General features: G+C 34.0%; 1 protein-coding gene across 1 annotated transcript; it reads left to right on the plus strand.

Moving 5' to 3' along the window:
• Positions 1-7,997: 7,997 nt before the first annotated feature.
• Positions 7,998-14,263, plus strand: LOC148938442 (uncharacterized). The gene is given in 7 exon segments (XM_089107788.1): positions 7,998-8,426; positions 8,428-11,322; positions 11,324-11,659; positions 11,661-11,992; positions 11,994-12,757; positions 12,760-12,804; positions 12,807-14,263. Coding segments are annotated over 7 exon segments (6,258 nt in total).
• Positions 14,264-14,549: the final 286 nt, after the last annotated feature.

The following is a 14,549-nucleotide window of genomic DNA, read 5'->3' on the forward strand; positions in this document are numbered from 1 at the left end:
CACAAAAACTGAGAAAGACTGAAATTATAAAAGTGAAATAAACAGAGAAATATGGTTGGACTGGTTAATACCAACCCATACATGCAAATAATATAACCAAACACACAAACAGCAAAAACCCTACACATTGAACATTCAAAACATCAAAGACAAATATTTGGACTTGCAAACATCAACCCAGACATGTAAACAAATAGAATCAGACACACAAACAGAGAAAGACAGACACTATAGACATTCAAACAAACAAAGACAAAGTCTTTGACTTGCAAACATGAACCCCGACATGCAAACAAATAGAATCAGACATACCAAACAGAGAAAGACAGACACTTCAAGCATTCACACCAACAAATAAAAATTCTTGGACTTGCAAACACCAATCCAAACATGCAAACAAATAGAACCAAACACCCAAAAGAGAAAGACAGACACTTTGGACATTCAAACCAACAAAGAAACATTCTTGGAGTTGCAAACATCAACCCAGATATGCAAACAAATAGAATCAAACACACAAACAAAGAAAGACAGACACTTTAGACATTCAAACCAACAAAGACAAATTCTTGGACTTGCAAGCATAAACCCAGACATGAAAACAAATAGAATCAAAATTACTAAAAAGATCCGGAGGCCCAGGGAACTTGGGGGGCCGGGGGCATTTTGGGGCCCGGGGCCCTTTGAGGGCTCGGGGGGTATTTGGGGGTTCGGGGGGCCTTTTGGGGATCGGGGGGCCTTTGGGGGCTCGGGGACAATTGGGGGATCAAGGGGGCCTTTGGGGGTCCAGGGGGTTTTTGGGGGCCCGGGGGCCTTTGGGGACCGAAGGGTTCCGTCGGGGTTCCGTCGGGGTTGGGGTAAGGGGGTCGGGGTCCTTTGGGGTTGGGGGTAGGGGGGTTGGGGTAGGGGGGTTGTTGGGGTAGGGGACCCCACAAGACTCTTCAAATGGAACTTGTGTATTATAACGACCACTGAGTTTCACCCTCAAATCCTCTTCTAAATCATCTTCTAAAATCATCTTCTGAAATGCCTCAAACGGTTTCGCTCAAATAATCCCTAAACTTAATTTCTGCGTGTTCCTTTTGTTTTGGCATCCCTGCGCTGTCACATTTGAAATTCCTAGGAAACCTTTTCCCGCGTTAATCTCTTCATCTCTAAGATCAATATATGTCTTCCCGATCGTCAATGCACATGTGCAAACTTTGCCCGGAGACAATTCTTCTGGACGAACACCAACAAATCAATTGAACTTAACAGGTTAAACATTAATAAACCATGAAAATACATCAAAGTGAGAAAAATACTGTTTTTTTATTCTCAGTGGTGAAAACCATAAATATATATATAAATTATAGTCCTTCAGCGTTAGACTAAATTGTAGATGGCAGCAGTGGTGTCGTTTGGGAGATATTAGGGGGGTTCTACTATCCAAGCTATCAAAAAAAGTAAACATATCTTTTTTGCGAATGGTATCAAGTTTTCTATTTTAAGGTCAACTAGAGGAAATATGAAACTAAATTAAACACTGCTATGTGTGCCCAGATTTTTAAAATGGTGTAATTTGTTAAAAATTAAAAAAAATTTTTAATTTTTCTTATAAAACCCTTTTTTTGCATAAATCTATTATCCCGAATTATATATCTTAAAATTAATCCTTCTAGTCTCTTAATGGTTCCTAATGAAATTACCAAAGTATACTCAAGTAACTAAATTACTCAGCGTGTCAAATAAAGCTCTGCAATCCAAAGTCCCAAGACAGTATATCCTCTTTCTTTTAGAAGAAAATAAGAATTTTTGCGCAGCCCAAGACAACTCAGAATAAGAAGTAACAGCGTTGAATAAATTCCTAAGGTAAAGTAACCTAATTCACTGACACATCTAACTAAATTTAACCAAAATATTAATGAAGAAAGACAGAAGTATGGCTGACATTACTAACTCTACCAGTGAAAAAAAAACAAAGCCCAAGACCAAAACATAGTTTGCACTTTACTGAAAAAATATAAATTTTTCATTTTTAAAACTTTAATAAATCAAATAATATTAACACTTTTATTAGTAAATATCAGTATATGTATATTAAACTGACAATACACATTCATTTGTATTTTTTTCAGTAAAGTGCAAATTAAGTTCTGGCCTTGAGAAGGCATAGGGATTTTGAACCCTACTCATGTGAATTTCTGCTCTTTTTGAGTTTGACTTGCTTATTTATTGTCATTTCTGTTTGTTTTGGGTTTCATTTATTTATCGATGCTGATTTGTGGTGGTTTCATGCATGGTAGATTATTTGATTTTATTTTTGCTCATTTTTGGTTTAATGGAGTTCTTTACTTTTCTTTGAAAAAATTATTTTGTGGAAAAAGTTTTAAAATTAATTTTTATTTGTTTTATATTGACATAGATTTTTCAGGGAAAAAGAAAATAATTCTTTAATTCTTTTCGTTTTTTAAGACTTTATAGTTGGACCTGCTATTTGTATGCTGGAGAAAAATTTTCAGCAATTTTTAACAACATGAACCCTTTGAAAAATCAGGACATGCATAGTAGTGTTTAATTTAGTTTCATACCTCCTCTAGTTGACCTGAAATAGAAAACTTGATACGAGTAGCAAAAAAAATCTATTTACTTTCTTTGACAGCTTGGATATACTTACGCTATTTTGATTTTGTTAAATTTTAAGAGCAGAAGTAGCCCTGAAAAATTGAACATAATATCCTCAGTCGTTCTTGGGATACTGCTGAGATGCCTTATTGGGAATTAGCATTAACACAGTGCATTTTGATTGAATATTAAGGCAACATTGAGTTTTTAAACATAATGGGCAAATGGGAGGACGGGCTTGGGAGGGTGACTATTTGCCCTCCCATCACTTTTGACTGTCAAAAAAGGAATTTTAATAGCCCTCTTTGAAGTTCCTGAGATAACTCCTTCAATACGAACTGCCCTCGTCCAAACAAAAACAAGAAAAAAAAATTAATACATTTTACCCACATCTTTCTGTACTATAAAAATTTCAAGTCTTCTAATCCCTTTCGGCTATTAAAAAGAGCATTAACCCTTTCAATTTCCGATCGAATGAGGCCTTTTAGAGTTTCCAAAACAACACTTTCTATAAGCACCTTATATACACCTAATGGTGGGCCTGAGAGGCGGGTTACTTGCCCTCAAATCACTTTCGACTATTAAAAAGGGCAGAAGCCACTCTAATTTGCCATCGAATGAGCCCTTTTCAAGTTTCTACGACAAATCCTTTGATACGAAGTGCCCAGGTCTAAGACCAAGAAGTAAAAAAAAATTAATAAATAATACATTGTGCCAACATCATTCTTTTCTTAGGCAGCGCTATTGCACTGCCTATGATTAAGTCGTTCAATCGAGGATTGTCTACAAAAATTCTGAGAAGCTCACTATAAGTATAGCCACGATTTCGAAAAACAAAATATAGTAAGACATGAAAACCACAACTTTTCATCAATAAATCTTTTACTTGCATCTGATTTTGAATAATATATTTCCCACTTTGTTCAAGAAAGCTTATTATTTGGGGTGTCTAGAATGTATACAGAATGCCAAGAGGATTGAAAAATTGTATATTTCAGGCTGTTTGAAAGATGAGTAGCCCATGGCCCGCCTTTACAGTTGACAGACTACTATTAACAATGATAATGATTTTGCTAGCGTTATGAACATGTTCAAGGAAATCAGACGGAATGCAATAGCTTTGTATTTGGACATGGTACGGATTCAAATTGAATACATTGATTATTTGTTTTGCGTTCATGATGCCAAGTCTAATGGAACACTGCCATCAGGAGTAATTTCCCGAGAGCTTTCAAACTGATTTAGCGAGAATAATACTATATTCTCTGTCAATGCCCCGTCATAGGTACACTCTAAGCGTACAATGCCTGTTCGGACAATACTCATATCTTGAGTTCCAGACAAATCCAGTACAATGATACCATGAGTTTTTGCCAACTTTGTATCGGTTATACTATTTTCAAATAGTTGCAAATCTCGAACTAGGAAATGCATTGTCAATTCACATACGGTCATGTAGGATTAATCAAAGGATGTATTGTAAGTGGAATTCCATCTACTGTATGTACAAGAGATAAAAGTCCAAACATTTCAAGTTTGTTTGGGGAACTTGTCCATGATCCAATTGCACTAGCACTTTTTACAAAAGCCAAAGCGAATTGGAAACCTATTTGTAAGTGTGACCAATTGTTATCATCTGTTAATCCAACTTACGCACATATTATTACAGGTGATTTAGCAATAATAAAGCAAATAGAATTGCAGAATATAATGAAAATGGGGGCTAAACTCCGTCTTTCAAATCATCTAAAACCCTCGAATCTGCTTAGTGGGTTAAATAATAATCTAGAAATATTTATCGATAATTGGTGCAAAAAAGAGAAAATTAATAAAAATAGTTTTCAGAATTGGAAAAATTTAATTATTAATAAGGTAAGAAATAAGATATATAAGAGGACAAATAAACATGATAATGAGGTAGTTTTTTATAATTCTAAGATAAAACAAGTGATTGCTAATATAAAGAGGGATTTTGTAATTGTACCCATTGATAAAGTGAACAATAATTTTGCAATAATTTGTCAGAAGCTATTTTGTGACGTTTTAACAAAGAAGCTTAGTGCAACAAATACGTATAAAAAGGTTCAAGATAATTTTCTGTTTTTATATTGGACGGCAAAATTTCATAAAAATCCCCCGAAACCACGCTTTATTGCGGTTGCAGTAAGATGCCCAACCAGAGTTGCGGCTACTGGCCTGTCGTGTATTTTAGGAGAAATCAAAAATAAATTTGAGGCATATTGCTCGGAAATTAAAAAAATTTCTAAGTTTAATCCATGTTGGAGCGTTAATAATTCGCTGCAAGTAATAGACTTTCTTGCTTTAGTTTCAGCCAAAAGAGTGGATTCGTTTGATTTCACTACATTAAATGCTTTCCGAGAGGGAGGGGGGTATCTTCTTTGTTTTTTTTGGGAGGGGGGTATTTTCTGTGGGGGGGGCTATTTCCCGTGGTGTGCATTTTCCGGGGGGGGGGGGGTAAACGCCAGCCACCAATAAAGGACAAGGAAAGATAAAAATTGACCGCTAAATATCTTTAAATCCGTCAAACGAGGCCGATAAAATGCCGAAAAAAAACAGAAAAGAATAGAAACGTCTAACAATAAGAAAAAAGGAATTGCAACTAATCAAGTGAAGAAGAGAAGGGGAAAATCAAATTCGCTCGTCAATAAAACTAAAAGTAATTAAAATTTTACCTGCATTAGACTGGAATTTTTTTTACCTGGATGGGGTTGGAATTGCTTAAATACATCTGTTTTTTTGTGCGTGGTTGGGAGGGGGGAGTGGTCAATTGTTTTTGGTTTTCTTAAAAAAAATATATTGTTTCTAGTTTTCTTATATCTTCTTATACAAGACAGTGAACTGTTCTTGTTGTTCCATTCTTCCGGTTTAGTATTGCTTTCGTTTTTATTATTTTGTTGTACTAATATAAATGAATAAATAAATCTTAAAACGAGTTCAGTTCAAATAGGGATAAAATACTTTTAATAGACGGTGTTTTTCACAAACAGTGATAAAATTTGACAAAAATACTAGATATTTTGGTCACATATGCAGTGACCGTCATCAGTACTAAACTAAAACTAAAGTTTAGTTTTACTACTGATGACGGGCACTGCATATGTGACCGAAATATCTAGTATTTTTTGTCAAATTTTATCACTGTTCGTGAAAATCACTGTCTATTGAAATGATTTGATCCCTATTTGAACTTTTATTAATTTATCGTCATGGAAAGGCATTGTGGTCTCCGAAATTATCTAAACTGAAATTATAATGACTAATCAAGTTAAACTTGAAACAAACAGTTTACCACCAACAGAAGAGGAGATAACGTTCCATAAGTCTTTAAACGGTGGCCTGCGTTATCCCCCCGGTGAATACCCCCCCCCCCCGGCGAATAACCCCCGGCGAATACCCCCACCGGAAAGTACCCTCCCGTAAAATACCCCCCACGCGGAAAATACTCCCCCGTGGAAAATACTCCCCCGCGGAAAATACTTCCCCGTGGAAAATACTCCCCCGGAAAATACCCCCCCCCCCCATGGAAAAGAAGGCTTTCCAAATTTGAGAATTTTATTTGAGTTTTATTTTTTTATTTTCTGTAGGGGGAAGGAATTGTGTTACTTGTGTATTATGGGTTCAAATATTACGCTAAAGTTCAAATTTTGTTCGAATCACAAATCCCTGAATCACAAAGCCTGTTTAAATAGACTAGACAGCTCTTTTGAAAGTACTAAAAAAAAATTTGGCGTAAAGATTGAGGTATTGACTAGGGGGCGAACCCCCTAATATACGTAATCATTTCCGTTCGTTTTAAGTTTTAATGCTACTCCTTAGTTTCACTTGAAAAAACTTGTTTTTTTATTTAATTTCGGATCGTTTTTTAAATAATGCTGGGAAATCCGGTGTCCCTTCATAGAAATTTCCCGTCCCCCAAGGAAAGATCCTTCCAGGTAACCCCTCCTCCGACCCCCCCCCTCTACCAAAAACAATCCCTCCTGAAAACGTCTGTATACTTTCCAATAATCAATACTATATGTAAAAAATGGGCAAAGTTCATAACTTGCAGCCCTTCCCCCTGGAATTGTGGGGGATTAAGTCATCCTCAAAGACATATTTATTAAATTTTCGACTATGCTGAACAAAATGGCAATCTCAAAATTTTGATTGGGTGACTTCGGGAAAAAAAAAATAGTGTGGGAGGGGGCCAAGTTGTCCTTCAATTTTTTTTGGTCACTTAGAAAGGGCACTAGAACTTTTAATTTCCGTTCAAATGAGCCCTCTCACGATTATCTAGGACTACTGGATTGATACGGTCACCCCTGGAAAATAAACAACAAACAAATAAACACACATCGGTGATCTTTCTTCTGGCAAAAAATACAAAATTCCACATTTTTGCCGATAGGAGCTTGAAACATCTACAGTAGGGTTTTCTGTTGCGCTTAATCTTGTGGTTTGTTTTTCATTAAGATTCTATCCCTTTTAGGGGTGTTTTTCTCTTTTTTCGAAAATGAGGCAAATATTTTCAGGCTCGTAAATTTTGATGGGCAAGACTAAACTTGAGGAAACTTATATATTTGAAATCAGCATAAAGATCCAATTCTTTTGATGTATCTACTGGTATCAAAATTCTTTTTTTTTATAGTTTCGGTTACTATTGAGCCGGGTCGCTCCTTACTTGTAGTTCGTTACCACGAACTGTTTGATCGCTGATCAACGTTTATGTTATTTATGCCTTTCATTTATGTTGCTTTACTGTGTTCATGGCCGTATATTTGGCTTTAAAATACACTTATTTGTCTATCTATCTAATATTCAGAATAATTGTACCAAACACATTTTGCATGCAGACCCGCTTTGCTTACCCCCCCCCCCCTAATGTGCAAATCTATAGCGCAAATTTATTTCTAAAGCAACGAAGAAACTAAAAAAAAACTGGTGTGTTCTCGAATTTTACACAGCATAAACTTGGGTGAGCGGCGCATAATACACTAGTACCAAAATTCCTTCCCCCTACGGATATTAAAAAAGTAAAACTCAAATAAAATTCCCAAATTTGGAAAGCCTTATTTTTCACGGGGGGGGGGTATTTTCCGGTGGAGGGGTATTTTTCGTGGGGGTTATTTTCCGCGGAGGATATTTTCCGCGGAGGATATTTTCCAGGGGGGTATTCGCCTAGAACCCTTTAAACAGTCCATCAATATAAAAGCTAGTACTTTTTGTAAATCAAAATCTTTTCAAAATCTTCTATTTTCTTCCAGGTATTTTGGAAATACCCTAATGACAGATTGGACAAACGTGACACTGCTCACCATTTAAGTTCTGCTTCATTTGATAGAGGACAAAATAGTCGGAACAGTCCATCCTTATTAGCTTAGCCAGAATTCCAGATGCAAAACCCAAGGGTAGAACTTTCTGACGAAACCAAAGCGCTTTTTGAGGCCTTATCACCTAAGTTACTGAAGAAGAAGACCAAAAACGTATTAGAAGGAGATACAGCCTCGATTGATGAAGATCATTTGAAGAAGATCGAAGAATATCGATTGAATAAAGTAAAAAACGCTGTTGAACAAGGGGCAGACATCAATGCACGTAGTGCAATTACTAGTGATAACAAAAATACTCCGTTACATATAGCTACTCTAAAAGGCTATAAAAGTGTTGTTGAATATCTTCTAGATTATCCTAACCTACGAACTGATATCAAGACTGAAAAACGTGAAACCGCCTTGAATCTAATAGAAAAAAAATTAAAAAACAAAAAATTAAATAACAGAAATATTTATGAAGACATTAAAAAAATCCTGGAAGATCATAGTGCAAAAAAAAGATCACCTTGCAGAAAAAACTGCTCAAATCTTAAGGGGTGAAATGGCGGACAAATATGAAGATATGGTATTCTGCATGGTAGAAAGAGCAGGACGAACAAAATTTAGGAATAGTGAATTCAATATTGGTAGAGAAGTTAAAACCAGGGACACAAATAATCAAAAATTTGATGATGTAGTTTTTAGCTATAAAGAAAGTGGCAAGAAATATATTATTCCAATAAAGGTTAAACACAAAGGAGAAGCTAAAAAAATAAACAATTTGGATTTAGAATCTTATAAGGGTGAGTTTGGTGTTCAAAAATACTTCCTTTCTTACCTTGACCTTAAACAGGATATTAGAAAAATTACAGACAAAAAGAGTTTTAATACAGAGGATAATGAAGAAGCTAAGAAGAGAAAGTATTTCGAAGATGGTGAGATTCAGTATGTATTGTTGTTTACCAGTGCTTATTTTGACACTCAGCAGTTAGAGGAAGCAAACTTTAAATTCAAAAAGGATGCATCTTTAGGTATTATAGATATTTTTGATTTTTCACCAGGAGGACCTAAAAAACATAACTATAAAAAATATAAACAAATTAATGTTATAAGTGATAAACTAAAAACTAGTCTATTTCAAACGATTTCTGATTTTGAAAGTCAAAATAACGACCAGCAACGCTTAACAAAATCCGAACAAGAACAAGAAATACAAAACTTTTTAAATCGGCTAGTTTTTGTAATTAATCATCCTAAAGCAGATGATTTAGAGGAGAAACTTAGTGGTCTAAATCAGCAAGAAATATTGAAAGGTACTCCTTTCAATGAAATATTGATTAATTCATTTGAACAGTATCAACAAAATCTAGAAAAAGGCCTATTTAAAAAAGGGGGTCGTCCTTCTGGCTGGATTGATGGGGAAAGTGCCGTAAGTTACTTCAAAGAATTGGAATACAACATTCACACGTCCATATTAATAGCTAGCATGACTATAATGTATAACAAACAAACCCTTGGCTATGGTTCATTTGAGAACTTAAATGTATTAACTGAACTAGATCAATTTCTAGATGATGATAATGGACGTGTATTGTATGTACAAACTTCAGAAACCCTATTCAGTAGCATAAAACTTTTGCAGTACCTTAACACTTGGAACGACTATAGTTTAGAGAAAGGTAGTAGAATTTCCGTAGCCCTAGAAGAGGTTTTACGAAGTGAGCAACATAAAGAAGCTGTAGTGAACGCTTTCCAGAGTTCAGCCACCAACTTATTGACGATAGAATGTGATGATAAGGATTATAGCCAAGAAAGCCTTTTAGGTCTATATAATTCATTATTGTCCAGCATAACCGAAGTAGGTTCTAAGAAAAAGATCATTTTAGTTAATCGTAAAGAAAAAACTAATGCTTTAGCTGAATATTTTCAAAGTACAAATGCACTAAAGTATTATGAAGTGGATGATGAAATTAATCTACAGGATTTTAAACCATGTGAAGACCCTTTGGAGAAAAAGTTAATACTTCTTCAGGGCAAAGGAGAAAGAACAAGTTTAAATCGATTGTTACATCCATTTCCTCGAGATATTATAGATATAAATGCATATGCTGATCTTGTTCAAGGTAAAGAGATAAATGTAGGTTCTCAACTGGCTGATTTAGGTGAAATTAAGGATTATTATTTAGATCGTAAATTCTATCAAGTAGAGATAAATACGGAAATAGAAAAGGATAGATTACTTCAGGATAAGCTGGTTTATACAAAGGAAAGTTTTGATCTCTTATGTGAAGAAAGTCCCAGTGCTAACATCCACTGGCTAAAAAGTGAGCCTGGAAAATTAATTTGGCAGAAATCACAAGGCTCTGTATCTTCATTACGTAAATATGTCAAGTCTGGAGGAATTTGCATTGATCATTATTCAGAGTCAGAGTTTTTAGACCAGAGTGGAGGAAATAAAGTAGTAATCATTTCTGATACAGCAGGGATGGGGAAGAAGACGGTTCTGACGAGCCTATCTGAGAAAATAAAGGAAAGATATTCTTATAGATGGATACTAAGAATTGATTTAATCAAGCATATGGATCAGTTAAATATTCTAAATAACTTGACAAACAGAGGCCAATTAAATGAGGATCAAGCAATAGATTTTCTGCTCAACAAACTATTGAATCTTGAAGATGGTCTAGAGAAGAAATTATTAGAGAACAATCTTCGTTTTGGTTCTTTTGATGGAATTCAGGTAGTAATCCTGATTGATGGTTTTGATGAAATTGCCCCAGATTATAAAGATATTGTAATTAATTTGCTTGGCGAGTTGAAAACGACTAAGCTGGAAAGATTGCTGGTAACTACAAGGCCAAGTATGAAAACGGATCTAGAGCGTTTTTTTTGTGTTCTTGTCTATGGTCTAAAGCCATTTTGTAAAGATACAGATCAAGTAGATTTTTTAATTAAATTTTGGAAACAAAAATTCAAGCAAGAAAAAGTTGCTCAGGTTGATGATCAACAACTAGAAATTTATAGCAATGAAGTAATTGCACGATTTTCTACATCAACTAGCAGTATAGAAACAGAATTTACTAGTATTCCATTGCACACTTGGATGGTAGCAAACGTTTTTTATGAGTACAAGGAGGGAAAACAAACAAATCAATGGCAAGGATGTAAAGAATTTTTAAATACTACTAACATTTTGAATAAAAAATCAGCCGTGCCAAGTCAAATTAACATTGCAGATTTATATGATCGTTTCGTAGAAACAATATTCTATGATATACATTTTAAAGAGAAACAAGAAACAGATTTCACAAAACCAGTGAACAAAAGGTTACTTAAACAAGAGTTTCAAAAGTTTAAAAAACAGAAACAAGAGCTAGCACTTTACTTATTGTTGAATAACGAAGATTTTAAAAAAAGTGTCTTTTACAAATCAGGTGGAGATTAATGGTTGGATCCAAGATATTAAAAGTGGTTGTGAAAACCTAGGTATTATTGATCAGATTATAGGTGATAAACCACATTTTACCCATGTTACTTTTGCTGAATATTTTGCTTGTTTTGCTTTTGCTGAAAAAATTATCGTTGATGTTAGCGGGACACTTGAAATCCTTAAAAAAATATTACCTTATACCTCTCTCATTTTTATTAACAGCATAATTAAGCAATTAGAGAATACAAAAAGAGTAGAAATTCTTGCATTGCTAACAGGAAAGCCACTTATAAATTTTGCTACTCAAAAAGGTTTATTTAAACGTTGTTGAGGCTTTATTAACGTCAGGCCATGATGAGTGGCCACAGTCTGACGATGAAGGGAAAACACCATTGCATTATGCTGTTCAAAATGATTATAGCCTTATTGCGGATTGTTTATTAAGCTATTATAATGATATTTTAGAAGAGAATATTTTAGAGCATGGAATCTTCAAGAAAGAGGAATATAGAGCGTCGAAATTAGTTCGTTTTGTAAACAAAAAAGACATTCATGGTAAAACTGCTCTCTATTATGCTATCGAAAACAATGGACTAGAAATTGCTTGCAATTTGCTATTAAAAGGTGCTGATAGTAACAACTTAAATGTCATATGTTATTAAACAAGGACTTATGGATTATTGGGAATGTTACGAGCTAAAGCCGATAGAAGAGAAATTATTATTACAAGATCCAAGTCCAGCCTATGAACTCAGTTTAGATTTTGAACTTCCAAAGCTACTTTCTTATTATTTTAAGAATGGGTGGCTTGAAGTGATTATAGCTATACTAAATGCTATAGAGGATCCAGTGAAAAAAAAGGATACACTCAATAAAAGTTATGAGCGTCATACACCTTTAGATCGTGTGAACTTCAGTTACGAACTAAGTGATGATGACAGACTTAAGATTACAAAATATTTAGTCGAAAACGGAGGTATAAAGATCAATTATGTTTTTTATATTTATAATCATTTTTATATTTTTATACCTTATTATCATCGTTTGCTTGGACATCATGAGAATCAGAACTGTTTCAATGAGAAATGTATGTATAATGTTGATCATTATACAGAAATTCTAGTGGCTGCTGCTAGAGATGGTCATATAAAAACCTTTCAACATTTTGAAAGTAAAGGAAAAGATAAATATTTACATTTATCTATGGCATTGTATTACAAAAATTTTGATATCATACAATATCTTTATGATCGCTATACAGAAGCTATCGCATTACATGAAGACGGCATAACTGCATTACTAAGGGCAATTATTTCTAAAGCTAACCTAAAAATCATTAAGTATTTAATTGACAAAAGAGAAAATGTTAATGCTAAAGATGAGAACGGTATTTCCATTTTATGCAGGACGATAAAGAAAAACGTAGATTGAATATAATAAAATATTTATTTGACCATGGACGCCTTTACTTTACGCTTTGCAGACCATAAATGATGGGAGTAAATGTCAAAGGGATATTATAACAAGCGAAGTAGAGGATACTATAAAATATTTGCTAGTACATTGCAATGCAAATATCCCTGAATCATTCAGGAATCAAGCTGAATTTTTTAAAAATCCAGATGGATTTAATTTGAATCTTTTTTTAGAAAGGTCGCTTCGTTCACAAATCAATGATACAAATTGGATTAAATTTATTATACGTAAAGGTGGAAATGTTAATCTTACAGATAAAAATAGGAAAACACTTTTACATTGGGCTGCCGAGTTACAACAAATTGAAATGGTTGAGTTATTGTTGCAACATGGTGCTATGTTTTATGTAATTGACTTGAAAGGAAGAACACCACTTGATCTCTTAACATCAAGACATCCAGATTCATTGAATGAACAAGGAAAAAGAATTATTTGGTTACTGAATAAATTGGACCGACTGTTTAATAGTGAAAATCTAACAAATCTTTACACATTTATGTGTATACTTAGGCTTAATTCGCAAGATAATCAAAAGAATTCATTACTACACTTAGCTACTAATAAGAATGATAAACAAGCCTTGAGACTTATATTTCGTGAAAAAATTTCTATATTGATAAATGCAGCTAACAATGAAGGTAATATGCCAATACATATTGCAGCCAGAGAAGGTAATGCTGACATTATTCATCTACTTTTAGAAAATGGAGCTATTTTTAATGCTAGGAATGAAGAAGGTGGGACTCCCAAAGAACTTTCAAATGATCATAATGTTGATCAGCTATTAAAATCAGTTCACATGTTCTTTAATGTCGGCGATGGAAATAGTAAGCGAATAATCCAAGAATGTATAAATAAACAGGGCAGATGGGTATACGTTAATGCTAGAGATAATACTCATAAGACAGCTTTACATCACGCTGTTTCATCTAATAGGATTGATATTATAAAGCTTCTATTAAAGAATAATGCAGATCCGAATGCTTTAGATGTAAACTATTATACGCCACTGCACTTGGCTGTTGGAAACAACAATATGAAGGCGGTTGAGCTTTTATTGGAACAGGGTGCATATTTCAATATTAAAAACAAACAAGGAAAATCCTCATTTGAACTTATTGAACACAAAATGTATGATTCTGCTAACAGTTCATGTACAAATTTACTAGGCTCAATCAACAAATTATTTATTGGTATAGAGAGTGACGATCCTGAAAGTGCTATTAATCATTTCAAGATCAGAGGTCTACAACGAACTTATAGAATCAACGTCGAAACTATTATTAATGCACGCGATAATCTGGGAAACACGCTTCTGCAATATGCAACTGATTATGCTTACATGGACATCGTTAAGATTTTGTTACAGCATGGTGCTATCTTTAAGACTTACTTTAGCCCTAATCCCGTTTGTAGTAATTTCAGTTCGTTTAAAGCTTAGCTTGATTATCTATTTAGTTTCAGTTGGTTTTAACATTCCCTCATTCAATGATTCAGATTTATGTTCATTTTATGTTTGAATTACTATTACGCTTGAATTACTATGAAAAAAGTGCAAGTTTTATGTGTAAGGTTCGTTTCAAAACTTCATTGATGTTATTGTCCTTTTCTTTGTTTTACTTTGAAGTGTGTATTCGGCCAAGCTAGGCTTGTGTTGTTATTTTTTTTAAATACATATCATATCTTATCAGAATTTTGTATTTCAAAAATGTATTTTTTTTTGTTTT

The sequence above is a fragment of the Artemia sp. Qi Xiang Cuo genome, unplaced genomic scaffold (assembly GCF_049724085.1).
Source record: "Artemia sp. Qi Xiang Cuo unplaced genomic scaffold, ASM4972408v1 HiC_scaffold_3283, whole genome shotgun sequence".
Lineage (NCBI taxonomy): Eukaryota > Metazoa > Arthropoda > Branchiopoda > Anostraca > Artemiidae > Artemia > Artemia sp. Qi Xiang Cuo.